Source organism: Talpa occidentalis, unplaced genomic scaffold, assembly GCF_014898055.3.
Source record: "Talpa occidentalis isolate TD23 unplaced genomic scaffold, MPIMG_talOcc4v2.1 talOcc4.564, whole genome shotgun sequence".
NCBI classification, from domain to species: domain Eukaryota; kingdom Metazoa; phylum Chordata; class Mammalia; order Eulipotyphla; family Talpidae; genus Talpa; species Talpa occidentalis.
This window is the reverse complement of record NW_023604933.1, coordinates 3,959-30,503: the sequence shown is the minus strand read 5'-3', so window position 1 is coordinate 30,503 and position 26,545 is coordinate 3,959. Positions and strand designations below refer to the sequence as shown.

General features: G+C 51.1%; 1 protein-coding gene and 3 non-coding genes across 4 annotated transcripts; all 4 read right to left on the bottom strand.

The window, feature by feature from the left end:
* Positions 1 to 1,324: 1,324 nt before the first annotated feature.
* On the bottom strand, positions 1,325 to 1,417 carry LOC119260141 (small nucleolar RNA U83B). Its single transcript, XR_005128706.1, has one exon. It is a non-coding gene; the product is annotated as a small nucleolar RNA U83B (small nucleolar RNA).
* Positions 1,389 to 5,396, bottom strand: LOC119260139 (60S ribosomal protein L3-like). The gene is made up of 5 exons (XM_054687812.1): positions 5,341 to 5,396; positions 4,271 to 4,463; positions 3,335 to 3,503; positions 2,641 to 2,776; positions 1,389 to 1,659 (listed from the first exon to the last, which is right to left on the bottom strand). Exons 1-5 carry the CDS (start codon positions 5,341 to 5,343, stop codon positions 1,390 to 1,392), a joined length of 771 nt encoding a protein of 256 aa, XP_054543787.1. The 5' UTR covers positions 5,344 to 5,396; the 3' UTR covers position 1,389.
* Positions 2,777 to 2,832, bottom strand: LOC119260142 (small nucleolar RNA U82P). The gene has a single exon (XR_005128707.1). It is a non-coding gene; the product is annotated as a small nucleolar RNA U82P (small nucleolar RNA).
* Positions 4,860 to 4,923, bottom strand: LOC119260140 (small nucleolar RNA SNORD43). Its single transcript, XR_005128705.1, has one exon. It is a non-coding gene; the product is annotated as a small nucleolar RNA SNORD43 (small nucleolar RNA).
* Positions 5,397 to 26,545: the final 21,149 nt, after the last annotated feature.

Genomic DNA, 26,545 nt, shown 5'->3' with positions numbered 1-26,545 from the left:
AATGCCTAACCACCAGCCCAGGAGGCCACTCACAGGGAGCAAACAACCACTGACAGATGCTGGCTCTGATAACACATTAACCGACCCTGCAGACACATCCCCCATAAGGCAGTGAGGCGCCAGTAATTCCAGGGACCCCTCCCAAAAGCAAGGTCTCAGGCAGACTCTCCAAGTATGAGGGAGATAACCCCATCAGATCCAGGAGAGGCAAGACACTCCCTCACTCACCAGAGGATTGATGCTCTTGTCAGACAGGTCGTAGTCGGTGGAGGCGTTGTTCTTGATCAGTTTGCCATCCTTGATGAGGTAGCCCTGGCCTATCTTGTAGATCTGAAGGCCAGAGAGTGAATATAATGTTTGGGAAGGAGTAGCCAGGTAAGAGAACCCAGGAGACCCACACACCACTAGGGACAAATACCCCCACCATGGGCTAGGTACAAAGGACTCTGGGAAATCTAGTGAGCAGTACCCCAGACTCAGTGCAGAAAGCAAAGCTGGCTGGGCCTAAACGAAAGCTACTAGCGCACAACTGAGACAAGGACTCTCCAAAGAGGATGGCTCTCACCCTGGGTCACGATGAGGTGGCAACCGACAAACCCCACCTCCCAAGAGCCAGATCTGTGCCCTATCAGCCACAAGCGGCTCAAGTCCACAACATGTCCAAGGCGCAGCAAGGGAGTGGAACACTCACTCCCAATACTGGGATCACCGATATGCTGCCTTGTAGGAAATCTCCACAGGACCAGACCCGCAGCACCTCACTTCTTGTTGATCTCTGTGCGGTGATGGTAGCCCTTCTGCCCAGCCCGGGCCACAGAGAAGGCCACTCCGCGCAGGATGCCAGGCCCCGATACACGCAACCTTGCGCAGACCTCGGTGAGTCTTGCGGGGCAGTTTCTTGGTGTGCCAGCGGCTGGTGACCCTGGAACAGACACTTGCTGTTACTGGGTGTGTGGCACCGATCACTGGCCCTTTTCTACTCTGAATGCCCACCCTGAGCTCACCGTCTGTGGTGCTCGTAGCACCCGACACCAGGGTAAGTGTGAGGAACAGAAGTGAGTTTAGTCTGCACGTCACTTTCAAGCCTCACGTCCCCACTCCCCTCTCAGGCTGACTACCGCCTAGTTCTAAACTGGAAACCAGAGCAGGCCTTGGAGAATCAGCCCTGAACGTGAACATGTGTTCTTTAAAGCATCTATGAATTTGCCCACAAGCAGGGGGTGGCCTCATTTTCAAGTACCCCCTTGCATTCTGCAGCAGGCTACAAACTAAAGGGTTCAGGTGGGTGGCACTAGCCCGCTATACCACCTCAGTCACTGGCCCAGCAGTTCTCAGAAGGAAGGCAGCAAGGAATACTTCCGCAGCGTGACTCGGGCGCTGTGCCAGCGCTCATTCCAGAGCCTCATCACCGAACAGCTGGGCCCGAGAGCCCTCCTCCTCCCCTGACCACTGGGGCCACCGCAGCAGCTCACCTTTGTAGCCTTTGCCCTTGGTCACCCCAATGACATCAATCATCTCATCCTGCCCAAACACTTGGTTCACAGGGACCTGCTGCTCCAACTGCTCGCGGGCCCAGTCCAGCTTCTCGGCCACCGTGCCTCCGTTCACCTGGATCTCCATGAGGTGGGCCTTCTTCTGGCGCAGAGGCAGCAGTCGCATCTAGGAGGGAACCGAGGAGCTTAGCTCTGCAGAGAACCCAGGCTGGGCCCTTCCCATACGGATACAGTCACCCTTCAATTCCTCCAATGAGGGACACGCCACAGATCTGCACTGCTGCTAACCGCGCGGGTGAATGAGCACTCAGGAGTCTGGCGTGTCTGTCTACTGAGGAAGGTGGTCCAGACCAAGCACCAAGGGTCCAACCCAAACTACCCGGGGCTGGCTCTGCTCACGAGCACAGTTTGCAGTGAAGGCAGCCTTTATCTATCTCACCACCGACGAGCCTGTTTCCAGTTAGGCACCTGACTATGTCCATCCCAGTCAACAGTTCACTCCATCGGTTTTCCTTAAGAGCCACTAGGGACACAGTGCCCTCTGCTGGCAACAGAAAAACCCACAGAGGAGGCACTGGATGCTCTGCCTTCTCAGGTCACCCTCCACCTGTGATTAACCGGACCCAGGCACCCAGGAAGGTAAGGGCAAGGCAAGGGCAGATGCTGGACTGTGCTGCTGTGTAACTTCAACAACCCAGCTGCTCATTGGTCTTTTCTCCCAAGACTGATTTTATTTATGAATACGAGAACTGTGGTGTAGGTCAGAGGTGTGGGGGTGTGAGAGATAATTCCCCAGAGACAGAGTGGGGAGCAGCAGGCGAGATAAGAGAGGTTGGCTGCATCATGTGGGTCAGCTCCCTGGCCAGGGATCAAACTTAGGCTGTAGAGGCGACAGCTTGACAGTGCTGAGACTTTAACCCCTGTGCCACCAGGGAGGCCCCGGCCTCTTTTCTATGAAAAATTAAGTCGAAGGAACCAAACCATTCTTATCCCTCTCCCCACAAAATACTGGGAGACGGCACAAAATCCACTCAGAAGGCAATCAAGCCCTGAAAGGTTGCACCCAATAGACAAAGCTAGAGCCCATTAAAGACCACTGCCTCCACGGGAAGACACCCTGCTGCTTAGCCCGCTGCTGCCTGCTCACCTGGGTGTGGGCAATGACGCGGATGACCTGGCAGTACTTCTTCATGCTGCTGAAGTCCTTCTCCAGCTGCCTCTTGCCGTCTTCATCCTGCCACTTCTTGCAGTATTTGGTGAAAGCCTTCTTCTTAGATTTATGCCTTCAGGAGCAGAGCAGAGTTGGGGAGGGGGGCCGGGTGCAGTCCTTCATCAACCCTCCAGGGGGTGAGCGGAAGGCACATAGGCACACCGTGGGGATGGGGCTCATTGCCGGCTTCTAAGGAGCCTTTTCCACCGGCAAGCGGAGCCTGGATGGAGCTCATCGGGCAGAGCCGAGCGGAGCTGAGCAGAGGTCCACAGGTTAATGTAAGCCACACATTCAAGTTCACACACCAATTCTCGCTCTGGTCTAGACATTAAGCAGACCACAACTGGTGGGACTGGGATTATACTATCTGTCGGCCTGTAACTGGACTCTCAGTATCCCCCAAGAACCAATAAGATACTTAATGCTCAGCCAACAGTAAGCCTTATCTCAAGGCACTGCTGCTGCTCAGGAAGCCAAAGGCTGCTCAAGCTGTGTCCCTAGAATGGTTCTGCTCGAGACAGCTGAACTCAACACCAGAGCAATGCTCCCACCGCCCCCAGGCCTACACAAAGTGCCCCCCCCTCTTTCCAGTACCACCAAGGGCTTGCCAAGCTTCCCCTCATTCCCTCACCAGTTCTTGTAGAAACGCCTTTTGCACTCATCACTGATATGCTCAGCAAAGATAGTCTTAAAGGTGCGGAGGCCTCGAGGGGTTTCCACATAACCCACGATGCCCACCACCACCATGGGCGGTGTCTCCACAATGGTCACAGCTTCCACCACTTCCTTCTTGTTCACCTCTGCAAAGAAAGGAGTAGGCTTGAATTGGCTACTAGATAGTCCCCGCAAGAAATACTTGGGGTGTTGCACAGTAAAGTGAATTGTCAGTTTATGTGAAAAAAGCAACTTGCTTCATGTGAGCTTGAATGTAAATCAATTCAGTATCAGTCTGGTCTCCTAGGGCTGTCCCCACTATGTACTTGTCTGCATGCATTTAGATTAACTGAAATCAGACCAGGACCCTAGCTTGCCAAAATTAATAAAATACCTTAACTGCCTGTCTATTGTAGAAACCCTAGAAACAACTTTATTGCCTATGTAATACAGCAGTAGGAAAGACAACAGGACATGATAACAGCTCTAAGCTCAGTAGAGAAATGTTAACTACCTAATATTAGAACCTACTGTGGTCTAAGCCTCAACACTGTCAACGCCTGTCTGTTCACAACTCAGACTCGGAAAATGCGCAATCAAGCTTTCGAAGGACACTCATTTCACTGCTGCCAAAATGAACGTCTGTCCTACTCAATCCTCAGCAGGTGCACTCTCCCAAGTCAGCGCTTCAGCTGTGCTGTGGCTTAGCACAATTTTAGTGTTCACCATCACACCCCGACTTCACGCATGCCCAAAGCATTAAGCGTCAGTCAGGTGTATCCCGGGAATACAAGTCAAGCCATACACGACTCTAGTCCGCCTTTCTGACAGCTTGGTCCCAACTCCAGCCCACCCCCACCCTCAACTACCTCCTCCTGTCCCCTTCAGCTTGAAGAATGCAGTGTATACATACTGGATCCTGGCCTATCCACCTCGCGGACAATGTGGGTCATGCCAGCCTTGTAGCCCAAGAAGGCTGTGAGGTGGACAGGCTTGGTGGAATCATCCTTGGGGAAACTCTTCACCTTCCCTCGGTGCCGGCTGCTGCGCTTCCGAGGCAAGAAGCCCAAGGACCCATGTCTGGGAGCGGAGAACTTCCTGTGAGACTAGGGAAAATGACCGCATAATATTAGCACATAAACTTGTAAGCAGCTCCCACTTCTCTGGGTCCAGGGTACCTAGGTTTTCAGAGGATTTCCAGCCACGGGTACTTATCAGGCACCCAGCAACCTCGGGTACCTGGCTGGCTTTTTGGAGGATCACACATGTAGGAGGCAGTGCTCCTCTACACTGGCCCTTGATCCCCAACGCTCACTATTTAAAAGAGCACGTTCCTTTTTCGAAATTAGACAAAACCACACCAGGTGCCAGCACTCAAAAATATCTTATACTAATTAATTAAAAAGCAAGGCTGATCCCTTTCCCGGTCTGGGAAGCAGAAAATGGCCTACCAGGGGGGCCTCCCGCCACACTGCTCTCGTGGGCCACCGGAACTCCAGAGCCAAATCAGAACCTGACAATCAGCACAGAGTCTCTGTCCGCCCGTCAAGAAGTTCATCACGCGTGGCATCTGGCGCTCCAGAGGCTTGAGTTGCAGCAGCCGCCCAAGCCTTTGGGGAGGCCCCCCCCATGCCTCGCACCAAGCCTCCCCCCACCCCCGCCCTGGCTGCACCTCCCAGCTTAGCGAGTGGCACCAACGCTGACGGGCCCTAACCTTGATTAGCACTAAACTGATCAAACCGAGGCCCAGAAATCATACGGGGCTTGTCTGACCCGGGCCTGCAACCCGGCGCCGGCCACAAGGACCAACGGCAGAACGGGCTGCCGAAGTTTTAAGAAAATAGGCCTAACCAGGGAGCGAGCTTAGTCGCCTGTGCTCCCATAACAGATTCCCGACGCGGGCCGAGCCGCGATGCCGGCGATGCGCCACGGATTCAGCCACGCCGCCCATACAGACGGGCAGGCCGCCATTGTGGTACGTACCATAGCTCCGTCCCAAGCCGCCAGTAGAGGTCGGCCGCAGGCAGATGCTCACTATATAAATCCACCCTAGCCCCGCCCCTTCCGGCGTGTGAGCGCGCGCCCGCGGAGGACGTCGGGGCGGGGACCGGGAGGGGGAAACGCTCTTTCCGCGCATGCTCAGCGGCTCCCGGCGTCCGTTCCGAAAAGACGTCAACCTCGGAAGCAGGAGTTGGGTTCTACGGTAAGCGGCTGAGCCCAAACCTGGTGCGAGGCTCGCGAACGCTGGGCTGGAAAGGGACTGGCGCACGACGTTGGGCCGTAACCTCGTTTCAGGAGTCGCGCCGCCAGGCTGCGGGGAAACAGCGCGTCGCTTCTTTTTGCCCGAAACGCTCTCACTCCCGGAACCGAGCGGCGGGCTTGGGGCTGCAGCTCCAAAGCGCGCCCACGCGAGGTGGCCCGTTTCCGCGCCTCCCAGGTCGGGGTTATTAGCGTTTTGCAGGCGCCTTGAGGTGGAAGGAGGCGCCCCCTCCCGCCGGCTCTGGGTTGCAGAGAATGAATGAAACGCAGGTTTTCTGGCGCCACCCCAGGGCCCTGCCGCCAGTCCTGTGCCACTGCCGTGATGGGCCCCGATTTCCCTCACACCTCACGCCTGCCACCCCCGCCAGTGCGGGGGTCTCGGCCCCAGGCCCGGCGTCCAGCTGCCCCCGCCGCGCAGAGCCGAGGATCCCGGGGCCCCAGACCTTCTGCAGGGCTCCCCAGACTCCTGCGGGTCCCCGCCTGAGTTCCCGCGCGGCTCCTAATTGCCCTCCGGCCCCGGGGTGCTTGCTCAGGATTCACCCTTAACCCCTCGGGCTAGGCCAGATGTGTTTCCAAATTAAGCCTTTTTCAATTTTTAAATAATATCCTGCAATATGGTACACATGCTGTGTGTTATGTAATCCTCCCAAAACTCTAATGAAACACATTAATCCTATAAGGAAAAATGAATATTCACAAGGAGTGGGATAAATATAAATAGCCTCACATCAGTTCAAGACTGACTTTGCTGCTTAGTAAATCAGGTCAGTTTAGTTTTTGCCAACGATTTGCAATTTTTTTTAATTTCAGAATTGCAGACAGGAGTTTATGACCTGTTTTGTCTCCTCTTACAAAGAAAATTAAGCTTTAAGGCTAAGAGATAATAACTTGACAAAAGTCGCACCATTTATAAAGGACAGCTCAAATCTGTTTGAGTTGGTTGAGTTTTTCACAGCATGAGACTTGGGGTTCAGTAACCCCTTACTGGGAAAGGAGCTCTGAGATCCCGAGTACCCCATTCACTCAAATAAATTCTTCCAGAAGGCTTCCTTGTGCCAGGCACGGTGCCAGGCTGCGTACAGAGAACAGCACAGCCACCATCACGCACCAAATAAGACCATTTAAAATTGTGATGAGAGTTTAAAAGATTGAGCCATGTCACTGAAGATCCCGAGCAAATTGTTCTAGTTAAGAGAAAAGCAGAGCACCAGTAGGCCTGCACTGTCTTGTCTGTAGCCACTGGGTTATTGCCATGGGCCTCAGTTTTCCCATCTGTCAAATATGGGATTCAGTCATTGTCAACAAATGTGTCCGGAACTTGTTCTGCCTAGCCCCAAGCAGGGCTGTGCTGTACAGAAGTGAAGCAGCCACCAGGCCCCGCCTTGGAAGATACCGGTCTGTCTACGTAACAACTGAAACAGAAGCCTGTGCAAAATATGACTGGGGTCTCAGAGGAGAACTACTAATTCCCCTGAGTCTTCCTCCTGCCTCAAACCTCTGCACCGGGTCTGGAAGGATTTTTGTCAGGCAAAAGAGCAGCTTTCCACGCAGAGGGGGTGATGTGCACAAAGATACAGAGGATAAAAGATCTACTCAAAGGCTACTGTGACTGTTATGGCCAGAGCAGGGGACAGTGGCAGCAGAAAAGTAGACGTGCTTAGGAAGGTGGGTAGAATTCAGACCCTCTGAGTGTTATGGTTTGGGGTTGAAACTTTCTCCTGAGGGCAATAGAATGCCCTGGAAGTGTTTGAGCACTGGTGTGTTTTGGGAAAGGCCAGTGCAGGTAAGGATAGGGTGAAAGGGCTTTTCACTATTCCACGTAAGTCATCAAGGAGGGTGACCTGGAAAATGAGGTGGAGGTGGACTTGAAGGGGCAAGATCGGGAGCTATTTAAGATGGGCGGGATCTGGAGACCTTGCATGAGGCGTTGGGGTGGGTGCTGGGAGAGGAAGCAGTGAGGGCAGGAGTCACTTTGGAATATTTGGTCAATGGTGTCACTTTTAGAAGGGGTAGATTAATTTAGATATGTAGGTTTGGATTCCTTTATGGGATTAACACCATCCTTTCTTCTTCTAAGAACATATCTAAGGCAACATCCTGGGATGTTCATAACTCAACAAGTAAGAAAGGGAAAATAAGTTGAAGCCACAGATCACACCCAAGATACACATTATGGAATTCTGTTTATGCCAGGCCAGTCTCCCACTTGATTCCAAGTCTTCATGCGGCCAAATAAAAGATAAATTATGGGGCCTCCCCGGTGGCGCAGCGGTTGAGTGCTGGGTTGCGAAGCTGCCTGCAGCCTCTGCAGCCGGCTCGATCCCCGGCTGCTCCCCGGCCACCGGAGGAGGGTCCCACATGGTGAGCAGACCTCTCCTGCCGCCCGCTGCTCCCCTCAGCAGTGTACTTCGGTCCTTCTGCCTGCTCTGCTCCCCGCTCTGGCTCTGGTGAATTCTCTCACCCTCCCACGCTTCTGACTGTACCCAGTGCATGTATAAACCAAACAAACAAACAAATAATAAATAAATAAATAAATAAGACATGCCTCTAGAAAATTAAAAAAAAATAAAAAAATAAAAAATAAAAAATGTTTAAAAAAAAAAAAAGATAAATTATGATTAGTAACATGATTCACAGTGTTTACGTGATAAAAACAAACCAGAGGAGTCCATTGTACCTGAAATAAGACTTGCAAGAAATTTCTCCAAGAAGACAGGGTTCTCCTGATCAGACCAGAGTGTAACGTAACTGATGATGCCTCAAACATCATCCCACAGTGAACCCACAAGGTCTGTGTACTCTCAGCACAGGCTGATGAATTCGCGTAACATGCCGATCCAATCTGTGAGCTGTGTACAAGATGCCAAAACATGGAGGTTGGGTTACCTGATCCCTGATGCTGGAGTAAATCCAAAGATAAAATCCACAGTCTGGAAAGAAGTGTTACAGTACACCTCCATGAAGGGAGGCACCATTTTCCTTGCCCCCACTTACCTGCGGCTGCCTTGGAGGACAAGGCCCTGTGTATGAGAACCAGCCTCCCTGAGCAGGGGCACTGCTGGGAACTGGGGGCTGAGCTGAGTGGCCAGGTGGCCTGACATTACATGGAAGGCAGGTAGGCCTGCTTGCTCTCGCTTTTCTGGCTCCAGCTTGCACCCTGGTCTTGCTGGAAGGAGACATGTGGAGGTGAGGCATGTAGAGGTACTTGGGAGAGATGTGGCTGAGAGACACATGGGGGGCTGCTCCTGGACCTTGGCGGGGACAATGGCACCCGTTATCTCAACCTCAGTGTGGATTACGTGTTATATTTTGAGTCTCGAATATCTCCTGTTCCAGCTCTCTGGGCCGGCACCAATCTAACCCCTTTCTTGTGGTTCCCTGCCAGAAGCTACCTTAGACTGGTGGCAAGTTTTTGGGTGTTTGCCGGGGCTGTTTGCCGGGGCATTTGCCCACAGAAGATTGGGATTTGGAGTTTATCAGGAGTCTGCTACTGGAAATCCTTTCTTCCTCTCACTGCCCACCAATTTGATTAAAAATCATTCACAGGAAGAGTCTGCTTCCTTTGCCGTGAGTCCCTAGTAGTTTGGGATCTCCGGCCATGCGCTAACAGAAGTGGACTGACTGTGTACAAATAGGCCTCCATCAATACTCATTTTCAAAATTCCATTTCAATAAGGAGCTGTGAACATATTGCAGCCCCCCACTCCCGTATCCTCCACCCCCCACCCCCACTCCCCACGCCCCATCCCCTCTAGCAGACAAGCAAGAAAAACCATCTGCATAGACCTGAAGTCAGCACAGGCTCTGCCCTGTTCTGGGACGCAGCCGGGCACAAATCTGTTGCCTGGGGCTAGACCAGCCTTCTAATCCTGCTCACGACTAAGGGGCTGGCAAAGAAGATTTCAACATTGGGCCCCAGCCTTCTCATCTCTGCCCTGTGTTCTTTAAAAATAGGAAGGTGATTAAACCCCAACATTTGCCCTCCCCCTGCCCCGCACATAAATAGCAACAACCAATCTTAGGTCAAGGTGACTTGGAGATTGAGAGATCTAAGCCTATAGACCCAAGCCAGCAGAACATTTCTGTCACTGACCCTGTGCATACGCAACTCAGACTCGTCATGGTCGGGACAGGACTCAGGATAAAGCCTGTCGGCCTGCTTCACAGGTTTAAGTCCTCACTTCAGTTATTAACAGACTCTGCCTCATGATTATTAAGACTTTGATTCCGGTCAACAGAGTAAAAGGGGGGGGTCCTAGCTTTTGTTCTAGTACCTCAGGGGCTGATGTTCTCTACATCTATGGAGGTGCAGGCATAGCCGAGGAGGCGTCAGGAGAGTGGGGAAGCAGCGGGGTGAGAGAGGGACCGAGGGAGGCAGTTTGTCACAAGGCTGGGTCCGTGTCCCTCTCGTCCCTGTACATCCGCAGGGACTGTCCTGCTCCCATGGGCTTGGCCCCGGGCAGGCCCAGCACAGCAGGCTCTGGTCGCTTTGTCAGCCGAGGGCATAAGCACAGCTCACTTTCAACGGTGCCTGCGTGTCACTGAAGCAATAATGCCTCCTCTTTGACACGAGCTCCTGATCTTTTGTGCTGTCACAGATCATTGCAAAGTCACTGGCCCAGGTGCCAGCACATTTGGACCAGAGGGTCAGTTACTATGACCTGGTGGCATGAGTGTAGCCCCACGCCGCTGCGGCAGGAAGCTGGGCACAGTGCCTCCGCGTCATGAAGTCTCCTGCTCCCTGCTCCTCCACTGCCAGCTGCCAGGGAGGTGCCTGCAGAGCAGGAGCTGCCTGGCCAGCAGCATCTGGCGGCTCCTGCTTCTGTTCCTCTGCGGCCCAGGCTTGGTGAAGTTCTCTGGTCTGCTGCTGGCGAGTAGGGCCTCCCACTGCCTCCGGGCCTGCATGCCGGGCCTCTGTGTCCTGTGGAGCGGCAGCCTGCAGGTGGCCAGGGGCTCACCCTCGTCCTGGCCAGGAGGCTGTGCTCAGGGGTACTGTCGCCCGCCCAGCAGGCTGTGTGGCAGCTGTTGACCGTCGCGTGGGGCTGGGGCCTTCAGCTGCTCCCCACCCTGATCCACAGAACCCGCTGCTGCATACTGCAGCTCTGGCACCTCTGGCAGTGGCAGGCAAGACTGACACTGCTCTCCATGGCCCAGTGGGCCTACTTCGGTCTGGTCAGCCTCCACCACAAGAACAGCAAGGCCTTGGAGCCACTGCCGCAGGCTGTGCTGGAGCAGGTGGCCGTGTCCCTGCTGTTCCGCTGCCTAGACAGGCTGTGGGTGGCCATGCGGGGCCGTGGCCTCCAATTTCTGGGGTGGACAGGCCCACACTGGAGAGCTTCTGAGGACCTAGATGAAGTCACCGCCGTCCTCCCAGCCACCACCATCCCTTTTAGCCGGCGCTTCCCGGGACCTGACCCCACCGCCCTGAGCAGGCTCTCTCCAGCCTCCATCAGCCTGTGCCTTGTGGGTGGAGACAGGGCATCAGCAGCTTTGGGGCCACCAAGGTGCCCTTTACCACCCGCTTCCAGAGCAGTAGGACCAGCAAGATGGCCTGCAGGTCTTCGGCCAAGCAGGCCCTTGCGCAGCAAGTCAAGATGACCTGCTTTCTCATTGTTCTTCTGTATCTCTTTGCTGCGTCTCTCTTTGTGCAGATCTTAAAATAAATGGCCAAGTGTGAGCTGGCGCCTGGTGCTACGTCTCTGGCTTGATCTGTCAGTGAGATATTGGGTGGCTTCAGATCTGTCCACCTAGGGCTTTACTGGGCTGGTAGAGTGAGGCCACAGGAGGAGACAAGCTGCAGGCCTCCCTGGGGCTGGACTGGGGACCTGGTGTAAGCTCTGCACTAGAGAATGGCCTTGGGGAACTTCCTCACCCAGTTCTCAGCCTCAGTTTCCTTTTCTGTAAAATGTGGACAAGATTCCTGGGAGAAGGGATATATAACTGTGTCATTTGTCCTTCCACTGGCCAGGATTTATTTGCACCTGTATAATGAGAATTATTGGCATTGCTAGCCTTTATCTATAATGTACAGAGCTATAAAATGGTTTTAGGGTGAAGCCTTTACAGAACTGGATAATCCCTCAGGGTCCAGCGTATCGCTGAAAGAGTAGCAGTCTCCTCTGGCTTATTTGCTTCCGCACTTCAGCTCATCCCCCACGGGGTGGCTCTTCAGGAGGCTTCCTAAACCACCTGCTCTGGGAAGCCATGCTGGCTGCCCCAGGCCTCATGTCCTCTTGTTAAAGGACCGGGCCTCCCTGGTGGCGCAAGGGGTTAAGACACAAACTATCAAGATATCCACAGCTACTGCAGCACGATTTCGATCCCCAGCCAGGGAGCTACCCACATGGCACAGACCTCTCCTGACTTGCCCACTGCTCCCCTCAGCAGTGTATTTCAGTAGATCTGCCTGTTCTTCTCCCTGTTCTGTCTCTGGTGAATCCTCTCACCCCCGCCCCCCCGTATCTTTGGCCTGTACCCCACCTCTTGTATGCATAAATAAATAATTCTTAAAAAAAATTGTCACTGCCAGTTTCTGCAGACATGGACCATCTCCTCTTGCTCGTCTCTTCTTAAATACGTGTGGATGGATGAAAGGATGAGTTTATTTGGGGAACGTGTAAATATTGTCAGTGGGTTCTCAGGTGTCCTGGGTCTCTCTAAGCAAAATGCATTTCTTTTCTCCGAAGGAATACAAAGATGAGGAGAAGCCGCTCCACTCAAATTACCCGAAGGTGCAGTTTTGTACTTCAGCTTCAGTCTCTTTTTTTGCATCTCCCGAATGCCATGCCTGCCACCTGAGCCTTCCAGTTTGACCAGTGGCCTGATCTTCACCTGGACCTTTGTTTCCTCAGGTGTGTAGTGCAAGCAGTGACACTTAAATCAAGCGGTTATTCATTTATTCAATGAGTTTTTAACCTAAAAACTCAGAAGGCCATTGAAAAGGCCAAGTCTGGTCTATCTGGGATCAGAAAATTGCCTGCCCAGACTCTCGCTTTTTCAGCTCTGGCTTGCCCCCCAGTACTGCTGGAAAGAGAGCTGCACAGGAGGAGACACATCAAGGCACCTGGAAGAGAGGCGTGGGGAGGTGGGGAGGTGGCTCCTGGGCCTTAGCAGAGATGGTGGCGGTTATTGTCTTGACTTTGTGTTGGATTTTGGGTGTATTTTGAAATTTGAGTCTTTCCTTCTATCCCAGGTCTCTGGGACCTGCCTAACCCCTTCCTGTGGTTCCCCACCAGAAAGTGCCTTAGACGTGAGACAAGCTTCCAGGCCTCAGTGGCCCTGCCTCAGGCCAAGCCTGTTTGGCTGGCATTTGCCCACGAGGGGGCGAATAATTTTTGGAATTTACTGTTACTTGAAATCCTTTCTTTTTTTCCTCTCTCTGTGCACACCAATTATACTAAAAATCTTTTACACTAAGAGTCTGCTTTCTCTGCCTTTGTGCCCATGGATGACTGAATACTTTTCAGAGCATGCACCCCTTAACAGTTTGGGGTCCCTTGGTACCCCTTGGTCACGTGCTAAAAAAGGGAGAGACCCAGAAGTGAATAATTCAAAGGTGTGTGTAAAAGTTGGCTTTTAACATCTTCAACAAAGAACAATAAACTTGTGGAGAAAGGACGGGACAAAGAAAACAATTTTATGTTTCCAAGGTGGATATTAGTTTGCGGGAAAGTGAATACATGGGAGGAAACACGTGTAATAACGTTTGTATTCAGATTCCTCTGGCCTTCTCTCTGGGCGGCTAACAGTCTAGCATCATCTCCAGAGAAGGAGAATTTATGCCCTGTTTTTGGGCAGGAAGGGGAGGGTAAAGAGAGCTTTTCCTACATTTGTTACTTCTTAATTACCTTCAGCTCAAAATAATTCTTATGCCAAAGAGGTATATTTTGGGTTGACCCATTCTGGTTTCCTTCAATGATATTTCTGTACAGTGAACTAGCTGGCAGCCTGCTGAGCAGAAGTAGGTAGGTCTATATATAGTGATATGAAAAGCCTTCTGAGACACATTAAGTCAAAAAAGCATGTTATGCTAGAATCCTGTTTATTTAAAAATTGGATCCATGTCCATACATAAATCGTGGGTAAATTCGTAGGCAACTGGCTGGAAGGCGGCTTGTCAAGCTGCGGACACTTCTGAGACGTGCACTGGGCACATGGGTGTGAAGGCGACTTTCCCAGATGGCGCTTGTACCCCCTTGTGGTCTTCAGTGCAAGAATGTACTCATTGTTAATTACTTGTGCAATTTTAAAAATAACAATCAAAACGAACTTCTGAAAAACAAAACAAGCATCATCTGGGCTTTTTCAAAATATAGATACCACCCCTGGGCCTCTGAATCAGAAGCTGGGGGGAGGGGAGCACAGCCGGGTTGTAAAACAACCCCAAGTGACTCATGGGCATGCCTGTTAAGCACTACCCAGCTAAGGGGAGTTTGGGCAAAACATTTAAACTTAAAATCCATGTAATTGTGAAAATCTGTTCTGTGTACCAAAAAGCTCCCCTGAGGATTGCCAAGCTCATGCTGGGAGTCTGAGCAATCCCTTCCCACTTCTGGGCCTGGGTCCCTTCTGGAAAATGAGGGAGTTGGAGGAGACTGACTTTAATGGATCCCAGGACCCTTCCATTTACTTGTAGGATTCTAGATGGGCTGTGTGCGTGATCCAACCAACCAAAACCTAGTGCTCTAGGGTCTCCCTGGTGGCGCAAGGGGTTAGGATGCAGCACTATCAAGCTGTCCACAGCCACTGCAGCACGCGTTCCATCCCCAGCCAGGGAGGTGACCCCCAGCCAGGAGGTGACAGCAGACCTCTCCTGTCTCTCAGCTGCTCCCCCCAACAGTGTATTTCAGTAGATCTGCCTGTTCTGCTCCCCACTCTGTCTCTGGTGAATCCTCTCACCCCCATCCCATATCTCTGGCCTGCACCCCAGCTCTTATATGCATAAATAAATAAATCTTTAAAAAAAAACAAAATGGGGCTTCCCCGGTGGCGCAGCGGTTGAGCGCGGGGTTGCGAGGCTGCCCGCGGCCTCTGCAGTGCCGGTTCGATCCCCGGCTGCTCCCCGGCCACCGGAGGAGGGTCCCACATGGCGCACAGACCTCTCCTGCCGCCCGCTGCTCCCCTCGGCAGTGTGCTTCGGTCCTTCTGCCTGTTCTGCATCCTGCTCTGACTCTGGTGAATTCTCTCACCCTCCCGCGCTGCGCTTCTGACTGTACCCAGTGTTTGTATGAATAAATAAATAAATCTAAAAAAAAAAAAAAACAAAATGTAAAACCTAGAGTACTCTGTTGTTAAAAACAAACCACCAGATAATTGCCCTGCTAATAAATACAGGATAAAAGTAGAAAATCACCCCCTTGGTGATCCCTCAATGAATCAGGCAAGCATCTCCAAGAGATGTTAAAGCTATTAGAGGGAATGCAACTGGAAAAGAGAACAGTCATGCAGAATGTCACCTGGAGATGACTTATTATTCATCACTGGCACGGTGGGGGTGGGGTCACCACTTTAACCAGCAGGGTGACTCAGAGTGGGAGCCGGCCCTATGGCCCTGCCCAGAGGACGCAGGGAGAAGTGCAGTCTGTCCTCTGGGAACTACCTGCCTTCCTCTGTGTCACCCATGCGCTCACAAAGAAGCTGGCAAATTCGGCCTCTGTCCTCCACTTTCACCTGTCCTCCCCTCAGCTTTTTTCAGCTGCTCTAAGGTACTGCAGGCCCCACAGATTGGGTCTTCTCTCTAGATGGAGGGGAGGTACAATAACAACCACGATCCTGACTTCTGTGGCGGTAGGATTTTTACGTTCCACTTCTATCAGTCAGGATTTTTCAGAGGGGCCTCCCTGGTGGCACAAGGGGTTAAGCACAGCACTATAAAGCAGTCTTCAGCCTCTGCAGCCCAGTTCAATCCCTGACCAGGGAGAAACCCACATGGCGCAGCAGACCTCTCCTGTTTCCCCGCTGCTCCCCTCAGCAGTGTATTTCATCAGTCTGCCTGTTCTGTTCCCCACTCTGTCTCTGCTGAATCCTCTCACCCCCTGCACCTCTGGCCTGTACCCCAGCTCTTGTATGCATAAATAGATAAATCTTTTTTTTAAAAAAGATTTTTCAGAGAAACAGCCAACAGAATCAACCGTGTGTGTGTGTTTGTGTGATTTATTTGAAGGAATTAATGTGATTGTGGAGTCTGGCAAGTCTGAAATCTGTAAGGCAGTTAGCAAGCTCGAAACTCAGGCAAGAGTTGATGTTGTGATTTTGATTCCAAAAGTTGGAAGGTTTCTGGCCAGACTGGAAACTCAGAGGAGTTGATATGTCTGGGAGTCCAAATTCCTCCCACTCAGAGCCTTGTTTTGCCTTTAAGGTCTTCAACTGATCAGTCAAGGCCAACCCACATTCCTGAGGGCCATCTCCTTGACTTAAGCAGATCTGCAGATGCCATCACATCTCCAAAATAGGTTCACAGCAATCTCTAGACAGTGCTTGACCAAACAGCTGGGCACAGCGGCCCAGTGAGCTGGGGCAAGGCACTGGACTCTGAACTCACATCTCTCGCTTCATTCTTGAACTGTGTCCATGCGACCCCTTTTCTCCACCTATGGTCTTCTTTATTCCAATATTTACATTTTTCATTCCTAATACTTGGCTTAAATCAGTTTTATTATTTCTAGCTCCTCTTTTATAGCCAATATCTTTTTTTTTAAGATTTATTTTTTATTTATGCATACAAGAGCTAGGGTATAGGCCAGAGGTGCAGTGGGTGAGAGGATTCACCAGAGACAGAGCAGGGAGCAGAACACAGGCAGATTGACTGAAATCCACTGCTGAGGGGAGCAGCGGGCGAGACAGGAGAGGTCTGCCATGCCATGTGGGTAGCTCCCTGGCCAGCCGGGGATCAAACTCATACGGCAGAAGCTGCGGACAGCTCCATAGTGCTGTACTTAACCCCTTGCTCCACCAGGGAGGCCCAATTTTTTTTTTTTAAAGATTTATTTATTTATGCATACAAGAGCTGGGGTATAGGCCAGAGGTGTGGGGGATGAGAGAATTCACCAGAGACAGAGTGGAGAGCAGAACACGAGGATTGAGTGAAATCCACTGGTGAGGGGAGCAGTGGGTGAGTCCGGAGAGGTCTGCTGCGCCATGTGGGTAGCTCCCTGGCCGGGGATGGAACTCGTGCTGCAGTGCCTGCAGATAGCTTCTTCCTAGGTTGTGTCTTAACCCCTTGCGCCACCAGGGAGGCCCCTGTGTTGATCATTTTGCCCAATTACTGGAAGATGCCAGTTATGTAGGGCCAAAAGGACTTTTCCCCCTCTAATTTTTAAAACAAATGCTTCCAGTGTTTCATCCATTAAGTATACTTACCCTGTAGAGTTTGGTAGGTAATCTTATTAAGTTAAGGATGTTCTATTTGTAGTTTGATAAGACTTTTTATATTGAATGGGTGTTGATTCTACTGAATCATTTTATCACCTCTATGGAGAGGATAGTGTAGTTTTCACCTTTTAATGTGTTAGTAGGAGAAATTATATTTAACAGATTTCCTCATCATGAACTAACTTGCATTCCTGGGATAAGGCTCATGCATGATCTTCATAATCTTTTTCTGCATCGTGGGTTAGGTTTGCCTTTGTTTTTCTCAGCTCTGTTTGCAGTGATATTCACGAACAAGGCAGTCCTGAACTTTTCCTTACTTGTACCATCTTTGTCTGATTTTGATGTCCAGGTTATTCTAACCTCGTGTGTAGAATAGAAAAGTATATCTGTATTCTTACTCTGAAAGGAATTTGTGTAAAAATGGGTTTTTTTTTTTTTTTTTTTAGAGGCATGTATTTTTATTTATGATTTATTTATTTGTTTGTTTGTTTTGTTTATACATGCACTGGGTACAGTCAGAAGCGCGGGAGGGTGAGAGAATTCACCAGAGCCAGAGCGGGGAGCAGAGCAGGCAGAAGGACCGAAGTACGCTGCTGAGGGGAGCAGCGGGCGGCAGGAGAGGTCTGCGCGCCATGTGGGACCCTCCTCCGGTGGCCGGGGAGCAGCCGGGGATCGAACCGGCGCCGCAAAGGCTGCGGGCAGCTTCGCAACCCAGCGCACAACCGCTGCGCCACCGGGGAGGCCCAAAATGGGTTCATTTTTGTTTGGTAAATTTACATTTAAAATCATCTGAGCTTTGTATTTCACTTGTAGCTAAATTTTAAGTAGCCATTTCAGCTTCTTTAATGGGTACGGCACTATATAGATTTTTCTATGTCTGCCTGAATCAGGTTTTTTTTTTTTTTTTAAGATTTATTTATTTATTTACACAAGCACTGGGTACAGTCAGAAGCACGGGAGGGTGAGAGAATTCACCAGAGCCAGAGCGGGGAGCAGAGCAGGCAGAAGGACCGAGGTGCACTGCTGAGGGGAGCAGCGGGCGGCAGGAGAGGTCTGCGCGCCATGTGGGACCCTCCTCCGGGGGCCGGGGAGCAGCCGGGGATCGAACCGGCACTGCAGAGGCTGCGGGCAGCTTCGCAACCCAGCGCTCAACCGCTGCGCCACCGGGGAGGCCCTGCCTGAATCAGTTTTGATAAATTATGTTGTTCTATAAATATATAGGAACTTGTCTATTTTTTTGTATTTTCAAATTTAGTGACATAAAGTGTTCAAACAATATTCTCTTGCCATATTTTGTTATTATCATTGTTATTATGTGACATTTCTGCCATATCTGGAGGTAGGAGGTATCAGGCCCTCCCTGATGTTGTTTTTTCCAAACCTTTTTTTATTCCTGATGTTGCTTTTTTTCTTTTTTTAATTAAAGATTTATTTATTTATGCATATAAGAACAGGGTACAGGACAAAGATATGGAGGGTGAGAGGATTCACCAGAGACAGAGGGGAACAGAACAGGCAGAATGAATGAAATACACTGCTGAGGGGAGCAGCGGGTGAGTCAGGAGAGGTCTGCTGGGCCATGTGGGTCAGCTCCCTGGCCGGGGATCGAACTCGTGCTGCAGTGGCTGCAGTTAGCTTCACAGGTTGTGTGGTAACCCCTTGTGCCACCAGAGAGGCCCTCCCTGATGTTCTTTTTTCCAAACCTTTTGTATCAGTCTTGCAAGAGTTTTGTCACATTTTTTTGTCTTTTCAGAAAACTGATTTTGCCTTTATTGATGATCTTTATTGTAATGTGTTTTAGTCATTCATTTATGTTTTTATTCTTGCAATTTCTTTTCTTCCAGTTCTGGGAGTTTATGCTATTGATCTTCATCAGATTTCTTAAGTAGGCTGCTTAGCTCATTAACTTTCAGCCTCCTAATATAAACATTAAAGATAAAAATATTTCCTATGTATACCACTTAACCACATACCCCACATTTTTAATTTAGTTATTTTTCAGTCTTAAGTATTTTATTTAGTAATGTCTTTTAAAATTTTAATCTATGTGGGTTTTGCATGTTTTGCTCTTAAGATTAATGATTTCTAATTTAAAGATTTTGTGGTCAGGGGAAAAGTGATCTGGATACTACTGAGTCTTGGGAATTTGATGAGATGCTTGATGGTCACTTTGCTATAACATTATTTTTATTCTTTAATCATTGATTACACTTCTATATAGGTCTGTTACATAAAGTTTGTTCATTGTATGTTCAAATATTCTCTAAATTTAATTATTTTTTTCTCCTTGAGCTATCAATTTCAGAGAGATTTTCAGACATACATAACTGTGATGCAGAATGTGTCAATATCTTAAAGATTCTGACAATTTTAAATACATTTTGCATCTATTTTATTTGCTATTATAAGCATTAAGCACAATGTTAGACTTATTTCTTGGAGAACTGAACTTTATACCATATTATGTAGGGATGCTCTTTAACACTACGAATACTTTTTCTTTTATAGTCTTAGCTGTTTAATATCCTATAGATACACTGGCCATCTTTTGGTTAACAGTTCCTGTCTGTCAAATGTTTTTCCTTCCTTTTGGCCTTCAAAATTCTACTTGGTTCTCTTTCCTACCTGCCTGGTTGCTTTTGATAGTTCTGGCTCCTTTTTCATATACTTGATTACCCTTTAGGGCCTCCCCTGGTGTCGCTGCGGTTGAGCGCTGGGCCCGCAGCCTCTGCAGCGCCGGTTCGTTCCCCGGCCTCCGGCGAGGGTCCCACCAAAATAAATAAATAAATAAATAAATAAGTACTCTTCAGTTCTTAAGTACATAAATATTCCCATTTCCTATAATAGTTACCTACTGTGCCAATATCTTTACATGTCTCATTCTGCTGTTCACTGATTCTGCTGACTGTGTCTCAGTGATGTGATTTTTTTTTTTTTTTTTTTTTATAGAGGCATGTTTTATTTATTTATTTGTTTGTTTGTTCCGTTTATACATGCACTGGGTACAGTCAGAAGCACGGGAGGGTGAGAGAATTCACCAGAGCCAGAGCCGGGAGCAGAGCAGGCAGAAGGACCGAGGTACACTGCTGAGGGGAGCAGCGGGCGGCAGGAGAGGTCTGCGCGCCATGTGGGACCCTCCTCTGGTGGCCGGGGAGCAGCCGGGGATCGAACCGGCGCCGCAGAGGCTGCGGGCAGCTTCGCAACCCAGCGCTCAACCGCTGCGCCACCGGGGAGGCCCAGTGATGTGATTTTTGATTGTGAGTTCTTTTTGGTGAAATCTTGCCTGCAGGAATTCTCTGAGGCTTGGTTGAGGATGCGTTCCTAGAAAATGACTTGCATCTTCCTGAAGTTTGATGGTGCCACCAACCCACCTCCACTAAAACTGAGAATTAAATTCATAGACTGAGAGTCTTCAGATAAGGCAGAAAGAGTGTGAATTTGGGCAGGGGGCTGGCTGGGGAAAAGTCAGGGTCCTACCTCCCATCCAGCTCTATCCATCCACCTGCCCAAGAAAGGCAGGCTTCTTTGCCCTCTGACCTTCTGGCTCACTCTTACTCTGAGGGTGTGTCCTGGTCACCCCAGCTTTCCCTGGAATCCAGACTCCCTCTTCCTCACCCACTTTTCCCGGCTTCCTTCCTTGCTCACGCAGATACAATTTCAGGGCACCAGGGGGCGCTGTGTCAGGGTCGTTCTGTCCTTGCTCATCGCTCTGGATTCACACCTTCCTTCTTTGTCCTTTTCGTGGTCCATTCATGGTTCCCCCTAGCCTTTATTTATTTATTTTTAAGATTATTTATTTATGCATACAAGAGCTGGGTACAGGCCAGAGGTGTGTGTGGGGGAAAGGATTCACCAGAGACAGAGTGGGGAGCAGAACTGAAGTACACTGCGAGGGGAGCAGCAGGCGAGTCAGGACAGGTCTGCTGCGCCATGTGGGTAGCTCCCTGGCCGGCCGGGGGACCGAAGTCGTGCTGCAGAGGCTGCAGACAGCTTCATAGGCTATGTCTTTTTTTTTTTTTTTTTTAATAGAGGCATGTTTTATTTATTTATTTATTTGTTTGTTTGTTTTGTTTATACATGCACTGGGTACAGTCAGAAGCGCAGGAGGGTGAGAGAATTCACCAGAGCCAGAGCAGGGAGCAGAGCAGGCAGAAGGACCGAAGTACACTGCTGAGGGGAGCAGCGGGCGGCAGGAGAGGTCTGCGCGCCATGTGGGACCCTCCTCCGGTGGCCAGGGAGCAGCCGGGGATCGAACCGGCGCCGCAGAGGCCGCGGGCAGCTTCGCAACCCAGCGCTCAACCGCTGCGCCACCGGGGAGGCCCCATAGGCTATGTCTTAACTCATTGTGCCACTAGGGAAGGTCCCCCTTCCCCCCGCCAGCCTTTAAAGCTTTTAACTATGTAGACTTCCATATGCTCCTCACCTCCTCCTTCCTTAATCTTAACAAAGATGCCAATCATTCATCCTAAAGATAAAGCCTGTCTTTCTCTCCACCCATCCTGCCAGTATCTGCCTGTTGTGAATGCTGCCTGAGTATTTGGGCTCAAAGCCAGTATTTGGGGTCAAAGCCTCGTTGGGAGTGAGAAGACTTTGTTTTTCTCTCTCCCTGTGCTTACCATCCCTGTCCAGCAGAGTTCTGTGGCCCCCATCAGGCCACAGAACCCATAACCTAGAAGCAGATCTTACTGTGATATTTAGGGTTCCTTCCCATAGACACTGCAGCCTCCACTGGGGAGCCAGTGGGAAGCTTGTTTCTGCATTCGATTGTGAAAAAAGAGACAACAGGGCCCAAGTGGAGTTACTTGTGCCAAGCCCATGTCACCAACGGGGACTTAATATTTAACCTAATTGCAGTTTCACTGGAATTTCCCAGTCAGTCCCAGGGAGGTAATCTGTCCTAGAGGAAGGTAACCTTGCCACAGCCTGCCCTTTGCAAGTCAACCCCCTTGTCCTGCCCCTTCTGCCTATACATCTTTTACTCCATACTACTCTTTGTCAAATGTTTTCTTTATTGAAACGTTCTCTTTTGTAGCCCTTAACTACCTGGGCATGGCCTGCACCAGTGTTATCAGAGAGAGGCCACAGTCACTGGCTGCCGTTCACTGGCTGCCCACAGAGAGAGTGGTCCCCAGGATCTCTGTGGACCAGGGTCTGAAGATGCCACCTCAGTCTGGGCCTGTGTATTCTGAACGGTCCAATTCATTGTAACCCTCAGACCCTTTCCAATTCCGGGTTCCCTGGCGATGTCACAACAACTCCCCCCTCTCCCCAGGCCAGGGGACAATCTTGGGGACCGCTTGATACTACTTCCTCACTGGCGAGCCTCAGGGATAGGACCTTGATTTGGCTGGGATGGAAATTGGGTGCATGGTGGGGGCGGATGGTGCCAGATGAACTTGAACTAGGATCCATGGAAGAACACTGCACTTTGCCCTCTTTCCAGCCCAAAGCTGAAAGCCCCACCCTCTTTCTAGCTGCTAGAAGGGATCCTGAATCATTGAAAGAAGCCAGTAAGATCTAACAGACCTAACATCGTGCCTGCCAAAGCAGCCTCATGGGGGCGCAAGAGAGGGCGCCTGCACTGGCGGGCTCAGGCCCAGGCGGGCTGCTGGGATGTGCAAAGTCTGACCTACAAAAACAGCCTGACTTCACCGCGGCCTCTCTGCTAATGCAGCTTTTACATAAACACCGACGGCCATGAAGGAAGGTGTTACTATAAGCTGCATAAATCGGTATAAAGTGGAGGTTTATGGTGGGCCCAGGAACCTGTCCACCATGGCTATGTCTCTGCCTTGAAAACCAGCTGCGATGGGGAAGCTGATAACATTTACTAAGCTCATTCTTTGCATCAGGCAGTAGTCTAGAAGCACATGCTGTGCATTCTCTTGCTTAATCCTGGCAATAACCCTCAGAGGTAGCTACTATGTTTTTTTCCATTTTTCAGGTTTCCATTTTTTCAGAAACAGGCCTAGAGAGGTGAAGCCATTTGTCCAAGGTCATACAGTGACCATGCAGAGGGGGCTGGGACTTCACCCCTAGGGATCTGGAGCTGAGGCTCGGATCCCTCACCACCACCCTTACTGAGATTTGGTTCAATAGTACCATGAACTCAGCTCTGGGAGGGGTAGGGTCAGATTCTAAATTCTCCACGGCAATGCCCGCGAAGCCTAATGCGAGGTGGCCTTCACATAAAAATGTATTGAGGGAAGAAATGAATATTACATACAATCTGAATATGACTCACTAGTGGCTGATCACACTTCTATGCTTTTTTCCCCCCATATAAAAAATTATATATAATTTACATACAGTGAAAATCACTCTTTTTATGGATGGTTCTGGTTTTGACGTAGTCAATTGTGTAACCATCACCATATAGAATGTCTTCATCCTGCTCCCAAATTTCCTGATGCTCCTGAGTAGTGAACCCTATGCAGCTACACACACCCAGCCCAGCAGCCCTGCTCCCAGTCCCTGGCAATGACTGATCTGCTTTCTGTCCTATAGTTTTGCTTTTGTAAGAATGTCACCGGAAGGGAACCATGTGGTCTGGAGGCTTCTGAGTGTGGTTTCTTTCACTTAATATCATATAGTTGTTGTTCAGTCATGTTCAACATGAGGTTCAGTCATGTTGTCAAATATAACCCTCATTATTCACTTTTTATTCCAGTGTAGTATTCCATTGTTTGGATGGACCAGTTTGTTCATTGATTGCCCAGTTTAGGGTCTTTCCAAGCTGGGCTGCTCCAAATAAAACTGTGATAAACATTCCTGTACAAGTAACTTTTCATTTCTCCAGAGTAAGTACCAGGAGAGGGGTCTCAAAGTTTTAAAGTAAATATAGCTAGTTTTGTAAGGAACTGCTCAACTCTTTTCCAAGTGACTGTACTATTTTATATTTTCGATAGCAGTGTACAAGAGTGCCAGTCGTGCTAAATCCTCATTACAACTTGATATTGTCAAATTTTGGCCATTTTCATAGGTATGTGGAAATACCTCATTCTGATTTTAATTTGCATTTTCCTGATGACCAATGAATGATGTTGAATATCTTTTCACATGCCTAGTTGTGATCTATATGTCTTCTTTGATAAAATGCCTGTTCAGGGCCTCCCCTGGTGGCGTAGGCAGTTGAGCGCAGCGCGGTGAAGCTGTCCGCAGCCTCTGCAGTGCCAGTTCCACCCCGGCCAGCTGGCGAGGGTCCCACATGGCGCGGCAGACCTCTCTTGCCTCCCCCGCTGCTCCCCTCAGCAGTGTATTTCAGTCAGTCTGCCTGTTCTGTTCCCCGCTCTGTCTCTGGTGAGTCCTCTCACCCTCCTGCGCATCTGGCCCGTGCCCCGGTTCTTGTATAAATACGTAAAATCTTTAAAAAAAAAAAGTCCAAATTTTTTGTCCACTTTTTAAAAGCTGGGCTGTTTGTTTTTTCTTTTTCTTTTTTTTTTTTTTTTCATTTTTAAAGATTTATTTATTTATTTATACAAGCACTGGGTACAGTCAGAAGCACGGGAGGGTGAGAGAATTCACCAGAGCCAGAGTAGGGAACAGAACAGGCAGACCGACGAAATACACTGCTGAGGGAGCAGTGGGCGAGACAGGAGAGGTCTGTGCAGCAGGAGAGGTCTGCACGCCAGGTGGGACCCTCTGGCTGGGCGGGGATCGAAAACGGTGCTGCAGAGGCTGCGCTGGACAGCTTCACAATCCAGCACTCAACTGCTGTGCCACCAGGGGAGGCCCTGGGCTGTTTGTTTTTTCATCGACATTTTAGACTTTTTTATTTGACACAAATTCTTTTTTTTAAAGATTTATTTATTTATGCATACAAGAACTGGGGTACAGACCAGAGTTGTGGGGGGTGAGAGGATTCACCAGAGACAGAGTGGGGAGCAGAACAGGCAGATCTACTGAAATGCACTGCTGAGGGGAGCAGTGGGGAGACAGGAGTGATCTGCTATGCCATGTGAGTCAGCGCCCTGGCTGGGGATCGAACTCCTGCGGATAGCTTCATAGTGCTGAGACATAACCCCTTGCACCACCAGGGAGACCCTGACACAAATTCTTTATCAGATACGTGCTTTGCAAATATTTTCTCCCGACAGTGGTATACATTTTCACTCATTCCTTTAACAGCATCTTTCAGTGAGCCAATTTATTGCTGCCGTCCATTTTCTCAATTACTTCCTTTCACGAATCCTATAGTTGGAGTTGAACCTCAAAACTCTTTGCCTGACCCCAAATCACGAGAATTTCTCTTTGTTTTCTTCCAAAAGCTTTAGATCCTCATAAGGCTGCTGTATTGAATGGAGTGATGAGAGTAAAGCTCTTAGCTCCAGGCCTGGTGCAGAGTGAACAGGGAATAATCCCCTGCAGGGACTCTGGCTGTGCTGAGTGTGTGAGAGGTGCCTCCATGCCCAGCCTGGGCCTGGGGGGCGCGGAGGCGTGGGGCGGCCTGGGGAGAGGGCTGGGGGCCACAGGTCAGCAGAAGAGCCAGACCTGGAAGGGGTTCTCCCCACTGAGCTGGGCACCCCTGCATCAGCCTCAGCTCCCATGAAACCTGGAGCGTAGACCGAGCTGTATGCGGCCTGGGATCCATTTATCGGGCACCTGCTGCGTGTGAGGCCCTGGGACACGGCAGAGAGTAAACAGACCAGGCTCGCGGACTCGCCAGCCAGAGGAGGGCGATGGGCAAATGGCATAATTACGGCAGGAACCGTGCAGGTCTCCGCGGGGCCGGCGAGGCGGTCTCCGAGGAACCGCTGCGCCTCGCGGCAGCCTCGCCTCAGTGTGGGTGTCACGGCCCCGGGCCGTGGGGAGCAGGGGCTCGAGGACCCGCAGACGTCCCCGCGGGGGAAAGGCAGGGGGAAGGGGGTGCTGCGCGAGGCTGGGCTCTGGGGAGGCTGCTGGTTCGCGGTTCGTTCCTCTGTTCGGGAAACGCGCGCGGGGCGCCCGCGTGTGCCGGGTCGGGACAGACAAGGCCCCGCGGGGGGCGCAGACGGGCCGGGAGGGCGAGCGGTCGAGACGGTTCAGCCCGAGCCGGGGCTCGAGGGGCTGCGAGCGGGCAGGGCGCCCCGGGCCCGGGGCCGCGTCGTGGATCTGGGGCCCGCACCCCCGGGCTGCCGCGCGCGCTCTCGCGGGTGCTCTTCGCCAGGAGGTCGCCACGCGCGCCCCGCCGACCAGGCGCGCCCCAGGCCCCAGGCGCGCCCCAAGCCCCGCCAACCAGGCGCGCCCCAAACCCCAAGCCCCGCCAACCAGGCGCGCCCCAAACCCCCAAGCCCCGCCAACCAGGCGCGCCCCAAACCCCCAAGCCCCGCCAACCAGGCGCGCCCCAAACCCCCGCGCCCGCCAACCAGGCGCGCCCCAAGCTCCGCGCCCCGCCAAGCAGGCGCGCCCCCCGCCCGCGCCCCGCCCGCGCCCCGCCGACCAGGCGCGCCCTTCGCCCGCCGCGCACGGCGCCCCCTGGCGGCGCCCTCGGCCGCGCGGGCGGGAGGGGGCGGGGGCGCCGCGCACGCGCAGGGGCCGGCGGCGCGCGCCGAGCGGGGGGCACCGCGCGGGTGCAGCCACG